Source organism: Apteryx mantelli, chromosome 1, assembly GCF_036417845.1.
Source record: "Apteryx mantelli isolate bAptMan1 chromosome 1, bAptMan1.hap1, whole genome shotgun sequence".
Taxonomy (NCBI): Eukaryota; Metazoa; Chordata; class Aves; order Apterygiformes; family Apterygidae; genus Apteryx; species Apteryx mantelli.
The window spans coordinates 166,676,722-166,684,434 of NC_089978.1; the positions used below are offsets into that span (position 1 = coordinate 166,676,722).

The 7,713-nt window shown below is 51.7% G+C and overlaps 1 protein-coding gene across 3 annotated transcripts in view; it reads left to right on the forward strand.

Annotated features, from left to right (window-relative positions):
* SREBF2 (sterol regulatory element binding transcription factor 2) overlaps positions 1-3,715 on the forward strand; it is a 28,056-nt gene extending 24,341 nt beyond the window's left edge. For all 3 annotated transcript variants that reach the window (XM_067310754.1, XM_067310760.1, XM_067310765.1), the window contains exon 19: positions 734-3,715. In XM_067310754.1, the coding sequence (XP_067166855.1) occupies positions 734-954 (221 nt within the window). In that variant the 3' untranslated portion in view covers positions 955-3,715. The remainder of the gene's footprint in view (positions 1-733) is intronic.
* Positions 3,716-7,713: the final 3,998 nt, after the last annotated feature.

Here is a 7,713-nt window from a genome sequence, read left to right on the forward strand (position 1 = left end):
GGGATGGGGCAGTGGCCCGCTTGGGCGAGTACCAGGCTGCAGTCAGCCATGGCCACAGGATGTTGCGGGGGCTGTAGCTGCGGCCGGTGGCTTCTGCACAGTATCTTCCTGATTTCCATGTCTTTCGAGGCTCAGGAAAATGGACTCCTGCTCTTGTAGGTGCTTCTGCCATGCTAGATGCAAGCAGACTAACAGGAACTGCCAGCCCTGGGAAGGAGGTATCAGCAGACAAGTTGAAAAATGTTTGCATGTATGTGCCCGCACACAAAAAACCTCAAAGGGCTGGAGTTCAGGGCAGTAAATACAAAGCCAGAAGACAGGAATCTTAAAGGGAGAGGATCAAGAGACATGATGCTGATTATAAAATCCCTTTAGGATTTAATAAAACAGATCTGTGTTTCAGTGCTGGGATGAGCCCCATAAAGCAACTTTAGAAAGTAAAATGAAAGGGCCATTCCTGCAGAAGCAGTGATCACCTAGAGCAGCTCTGGAGTCCCTGCCTGATTCCAGATCAAACCGTTCCACCTTAGTAGGTTAAATTAATTGCTTGGTGGTTTGCAGGGTACCCCCATCTCTTTGCGCAGTTGGGAGACACTGAGGCCTTGCTTCTGCTTTGCCAGCCCAGAGATGTCTGTTAACTGCCAGTTAAGGCCCTGTTAGGGCCTGCATTGAGGGGTTTTGTAACGCATGTGGTAGCTTCAATGCAAATTTTCTCTCTCCTTTTTGTGCTTAGGTGAACTAGACACACTGCCAGGCCAGAGGGAGCGAGCTACAGCTATCCTGTTGGCCTGCCGCCACCTCCCTCTCTCCTTCCTCTCCTCACCTGGCCAGCGAGCAGTCCTGCTGGCCGAGGCTGCGCGCACACTTGAGAAAGTGGGAGACAAGCGCTCGTGCAATGACTGCCAGCAGATGATTGTCAAGCTGAGTGGGGGCACAGCCATTGCTGCCTCTTAACACCAGTACAGGGCTGTGTTGCACAAAGGCAGCCTTGTGAACCGTCAGCCTGGACTTCCCCTCTTGAGGTTTTTAAAAAAAAAAAAAAAAAAAAAAAGGTAGGTTAGGTCTGCCAGTGGGATTGCTGTGGGGTGGGAGAGGGAGAGAGGGTTTTTTAACTTGCCCCAGGTTTCGCTTTATTAGCCCCCTTGCTTGCTCTCAGGCACTGCAGCAGGAATCTGTCTAGTTGTAGTTTTGTGACTGTGCTGGGGGCTGTCAGAAAGCACTGCCCCTGCGTGGAGGTGCTGAGCCCTGCTGGGAGGAGAAGCCTGCAAACCGAACGCGTAGGAAAGCGGCACCTCCTATGTCTGTCCTCAAGGGCATCATCTTCCCTTCCCAAATGCCTCTGCAGATAGGAACCTTTTGGGGAGGGTAGAGGATCTGCTCAAACCTTGCCCTGAGGCGTTACTGGGGTCTGAGGCCATTCTCAACCTGCAGGCTGCCCCGAGAGAGAGGGAAGGCACCAGCTTTGCGTGCATCAGGAGACTGTTTTTTCGCTGAAGCCCTCTAGACCCCACTTTACAGAGGTGCTCTGGGAGTATTGCTTGGGGCCAGTCCTGCCTGGCAAATTTCTCTACAGTTTTTATACAGGTTTTTTTATAGGAATGTTTGTGGCTTTACAAAGTATAGGGTGCAATGCAGCAGATTTCTCTTCCTCTCCACTTCATGCATCTTCTTCCTGTGACCAGAGCTGCCTCCTGCCATTTCTGGTGGGGAGGCTTGGTTTGTGGCAGTCTACAAGCAGAGTGTACATAGAGGGCTGTTTGTCTTAGAAAACTTGTGAGGCCCTGGTCATTTGGTGCTGGATGGTGTCAGAGGTGGATGTGCAGAGCCATGCACTCTGTATGAAGGGTGAAGGCTCCTGTGGTGCCTTTCTGTTGGTGCAGATTGAACTTCTTTTAGAAACATTTTTTTGATTTCATTATATTCCCAGTCCCAGAACTTACCTTCATGTCCTTCTCCCTTCCTTTTCCAAGTGCTCCACAGCGCTCATGCATGCAGCAGTCTGAGCACCTGCAGGGACTGGAAGGCACTGGTTCAGGGCGAAAGTCTCCCTGCTCCATTGCCATCACCCTTCAGAGCAGTCTGGCTCACAGGTGTTGAATCATGGGACTTTCAAAGAGGGGGAGGCAGATTGGGGACAGGGAGGGAACGGTTTGCACTTTTTTCTTTGCCTTTCCTGTTGCATCTGTCCAAAGATGTGCAAAATGATTGTCCCTCTCACACCTGCAAGTAGGGAAATCAGCCTTTGGTGGGTTCACATTGCCACTTCTCCCCATGCATAACCTGCCTGTGCTCCACATGGGTAGCTAGAAGCACACAGGTACTGGCAGCAGCCTGGTCCTTTCCTGTCCTGAGCAGGCTTGTGCAGCATGACTCCTCACTGCAAAATCAGAACTCAGGCTGTTTAGCAAGATGCTTCTGTATTTATCCAGCTTTTACAGAGGGGCACGAGAGCTTGAGCTGCTTTAAAAAGCAGAAGGAAAAAGATGGCCTTGTGTCTCACTTTTGGCTTCTTGGGAGGTGTGCATGCAGTATGTGCTGCAGTAGTTGAACGCCTGTAATACTGATCATAGAGTTGGCTGGCTTCAGCAAGATGGAAACTGGCCAGGAGAAATCTGCCTCCCAGCAAAGTATGTTCATGGTGAACCTGTGCTGTAGCTAGGAACAAAATCATGGGGACCAGAGTGCCTCTTCCCGCTGTTACTTGGGGACTCACTGGTGGACTCCTGGCAGTGATCACTGGCAGCCTGTGCTTCTCACCCCTGCTGGCAGGTGTGGGGGTAGGAATCTCCTGCTTCCCAGTGTCAGAAGTTAGAGGAAAGCTTTGAGGGAGGGTTGTTGGTCTTATGTATCTTAAATCAGTATATGGGATGCTCTGGTTCAGATGACGGCAGCTACTTCTGCTTTGAGTGCATGTCCCAAGCATGCTAATTGCTGATTGGCATAAGAACAGCTGTTGGTTTTTAGGAGGGCTTTAACTGCCCATTACTGAGTTTCTTGGCTATCAGTGATCCTCTTTGTGGGGTGACTCATATCCTACCTTTTCTCCTCTCTAAGTAGCTATTGCACCATCTCCAAGCCTTGGGTCTTTTGGTCTCCAAGCCTGAGGTTTTACTGAGCTACAGAAGTGCTTTACCTGTAACACCCTCCTGAGCAATTTCACATCTCCCTGGTTCTGTGTGCAGCGTGTTGGAAGTTTGTGCTTTTGTAACACAGGGGAGCAAGGTTTGGAGGAAATGGAGATTCTCAGCCTTTGCTTGTAATTTAAAGGTGAACAGAGCTCTAGGAGATGGGCTGCAGGGAGTATCAGCTGGAGAAGGGCTTGGGAGGCTGTTGGACTGAAACACCAATAGCTAATGGCATGATCCACTGAGGGTCTTAGCACTGCTGGCATTTCTCTCCCGTCCAAGGCAAGGGATCTTTGTCCTGTCCTTCTATGCTGTTGTTCATAAATTTGCTGCCCATCTGTCCCTACAATTTTTTATATATGTGTGTGTATATACTGTAACTTTTTTGTTTGAGGGTGGGAGGAAATTGTTTTATGGATTATGTGAAGAAAGTCTATTTATCCAAATGGAATTAAAGGTAGGAATACTTTGTGATAAAAGGTGCAAGTGGTGGTGGGAAAGTTCCTAGGGGAACATATCTGCTGTCTGAAAACCCTGTTCCAGGGCTCGTGAGCATCTGTTATCTAATAAAGGTGAACGTTACCACCATGTTCCATGTGTTAGTCTTCTCCATCACAGCAGCTGCTTTTAAAAATAGATAAGCCTGACGAGTCTTTCAAACAGACCTCTGAACACAAGAGTACTTCAAGGAGTTGGGTCACAGAAGTCTCTACTACATGTTGGTCGTCTTCCAGATAATCTCTGTCTGTAAAATGGAGCTGTAAAGCTTGCAAAGAAAGATGACCAGCTAGGCAGTCCCTTACTGAAGCAAGTGTGGTGTCTCTGTACTCCTCTGAGAGCAACCTGAGGAGGAGGCTGATGGCCTGAGTTGAGTCCTGTGTCACCTAAGTTGCTGTCAGAAGCAAAAAAGGCAAAGTTGGGCAAGTACCTATTTGCAAAGGAAGCTTTGGCGTCCAGGTGTGTATAGTTGTTTGCACTGCTGGGCTCTGCCTCTTTGCTCCTGTGCCTGCAAGGTATGGTACTGGAGGGCACTGCAGATGTAGACCTTGCACCATGCTGCTCTAGAGTCAGTGCTGTTTTTTTCCTCTTGCTCTAGCAAGAGAAAAATCTGGTGCTGGAGAATGCTGCCAGAGCATAGGGGTGTCTGCTCTGCTGCCTGACTTTCCAAGGGCTGCTTGTGTGTTATGTAAGGTGTACAGTGTAAGAGTAGAGCCGTAGAGCTAATAGTACTGAGGACCTCATGCTCACAATGTGTTTCAGGGCCTTTTCTTTAAATAAACTCTGGTCTTGGCAACTGAATGCTGGTTTGCAGTTGCAGTGTGCATCCTCCAGTTTAGTGTCAAACATGTTTCATTGCATTTTACCAGTCATGACTTTCAGATTTTCTGCTGGTTTCCTTCCACCTCTGGTGTCAGTTTGTAAGATCCTTGTTTTCCTTTTTGTGCTAGCTGCTTTTTATAGCCTTTCTTTGAAAGTGAGGTGCTATGTTGCCTTATGCATAGCTCTTTGCCATGCAGCAAACTGGTCCGTGCTACACCAGCTGCTATGTGGATCAAAAGGGCATTGACAGTTTGCACAGGGCCAGCTTGGTACCAGACAGCACCTTGCCTTACCACTCACCTGAGCAGCCAGTTTCTGCTGTAGGGGGAGGTAAGTAAATTAGCACGGTAAAAATTATGGTGAACTGCACAAAGGGACTTATTAGCAGAGTCTGTGGAAGTGGTGTGTTACCCAGAGTTGAGGAGGCAGAGGTGGGGAGCACTTAAACCAGCTGGACATACAAAAGCGGGGACCAGTTGGGATGCACCCAAGGGTGCTGAGGGAGCTGGCTGGTGCCACTGTGGGGCCACTCACTGCCATCTTTGGAAGGTCACTGCAGTCATGGGAGCTGCCTGATGACTGGAAAAAGATGAATGTCTCAGCCATCTTCACCAAAGACAATCTGGGCCAATTGCAGGCTGGTTGGCCTTAGCTGAGGGAGGTTAGGGACAAAATCCTCCTAGATGCGCATGAAGGAGAGGAAGGTGACTGGGAACAACCAGCTTGGATTTGCCAGAAGCAAATTGTGCCTGACCAACTTGGAAATTTGTGATGATGTGCTGACTGGCTATGTGAACAAGGGGAGAGCAGTGGATGTCATTTATTACCTTGACTTTGGCAAGGCCTTTGACATGGTCTCCCACAGTACCCTTGTAGCCAAATTCCTGAGAGATGGACTGGAGAGGTAGATGGGTAGAAATTGGTTGGACTGTTAGCCTCAAAGAGTTGGGAGCAGAGTCCAGTTGGTGGTCTGGTATCCCTCAACAATCCATACTGGAGCCAATACTGTATTTATTAATGACCTGCATAATGGAATAGAGTCCTTACAGCAAGCTCATGGGTGATACTAAACGGGGAGGGTCAACATACTGCAAGCAGAGCTGCTATTCTGAAGGACGTCAACAGGCTGGAGAAATGGGCTAACAGGAACCTCATGAAGTTCAGGAAAAGTAAGTGCAATGTCCTGCATCTACAAGGGCATAACCCCCTGCAACAGGCAAGGCTGGGGGCTGACCAGCTGGAGAGCAGCTTTGTGGAAAAGGCCCTGGGGGATCTTGGTGGACAAGAAGCTGAACATGAGCCAGCAGTATGCTCCTGGGGTGAGGAAGGCCACCACCATGGCAGTGCAGCTAGTAGGCCAAGTGCAGCATGTCCTCTCCTGCATCTGGCACTGGTGGAAAGCCGAGGTCCAGCACTGCATCTGGTTTTGTCATCCCTGCTCCTGGGAAGATGGGGGCAAGCTGCAGCAAGCCGAAGGGAGGGCTACAATGATGGGTGGGAGGCAGTGTATGTGTGAAAGGAATGGGGCTTGTTCAGCATGGAAAGAGAAAGGCAAAGGGAGATCTAACTGCTGCCTGCAACTATGTAAAGGAAGAGAGATGAAGCCTTGCTCTTCCCTGAGGGGCATAGGGGAAGGATGGGAGGCAGTAGACAATGTGGAGGTGAGAAACTTGGCTTAGACATGAGGAAAAATTGTTCCCTGCAGAAGTTTTTAAGCAGAGGGACAGGGGTCCCATAAAGGCTGTGGGATCTCCATTCTAGAAACCATTCAAAGCTCAGCTTTGCACTGGGGACTGGACTTCGAGGCCCTCCCTCCAGTCCCCTGTGGTCCTCTCCCATCCTGCTTATGTCATGTGCCTTCCCCTAGGCTTAGCCACAGGGGGCCTGTGTGCACTGCACAGTGAGCCCACGTCTCCCCTCTCAATGGGGCTGCACCAGGGCCTTTGGGCCCCTCTTACCTGGGGCGGGGAAAGGGCTGCCTCCTTTTCCTAAATAGTCCCCATACAGCATGTCCCCTTCCCCTCTCTCTGCTCACGGGTCTGGGCCCTTCCCGGAGCTGCATGCGGGACCGGGTGCCCCCTGGTCCCTGTCGCGCTGTGGCCACAGGGCGGCACCAGCTGCCTGGCGACAGGGTGGCGAGGCTCTGCCTTCCCCTTTCGGGGCAGGCAGGGCACGCTGGCCAGGCTGGTGCTGCCTCCTCCATGCAGGGTCCCTGGGGTCCTCTGGGAGCAGTACCAGCCCTTGCTGGGCATCAGGACCCCAGCTCTGGGCGTGGGGCCGGGGAGCTGGGCGCAGGCTTTGCTGCCCCTCCTGTGTTGGAGCAGGGTGGGGATGCAAGGCCTGACCCCCGATTTCCCTGAGGCGCACTCAGCCCATCGCAGCCTCCCTCGGAGGTCAGGGAGGCCCAAAGAGTCCTTTTCCCTTGCCTGCCTGGGGGCAGTGCAGGTATCATGGGGCGCAGGGCACGGCAACCCCTAGTGACCTGGGTTGCGCCAGGCTGGGTGGCAGCCTCATCCCCGATGCTGTGTGCAGGAGCCCCCTCAGCTGCGCTCCTGGGGGTGAGGGGGGCCACCCCATCCTCTCTCTGCAACCCCACAGGCCACCGTGGCCTCCTCGAGGAAGACTGACAGGGCTCAGGCTGCAGTGCTGGCCCTGGTGGGAGGTCCCCCACAGCGAGACCCTGTCGTGCAGGCGGCTGCAATCTCCCACCCTGCAAGCAACACCCTGCTCTGGCGCTGTGCCCTGGGCTCAGCCTGTGGGGGACAGAGAACGGGTGAAACTCATTGCCCAGGTGAGAGGCTGTGGAGGGGGACAAACCCAGCCTGCTGCCCCTCCTTGGTGGCGGTACCCAAGGACCTGAGTGGGAGCAGCCTTGAGGGGCCGAGCTGGCAGCCCACGTCCCAGAGAAAGGAAAAATAACGCGTTTCCCCATGGCCATGCCTTTGCTAGCAGTCACAGTTTATGTAGGGCCTACATCATTTTGCTACTCTCCAGCCTTGAAGGGCAGCCTCTGCTGTAACCCTCTGTAAACACAACAACAAATACAGATTTGTTAAGACCGTAATTTGAAACATTCATATAAGGGAAAGACAAAAAATCTCCATCCCACCCTGAGTCGGGGTGGGCGGTGTTAGTTCAAGAAACAACAGGAGGGAGCCGAGCAAGAATGAAGGGAGACATGTAAATCGCGTCTCGAGCCCTTGACAGCTGACCCACATCGAGTGTATTTATACTTTCCTTAATTCTGATTTTATGTCCTCACCGAAGA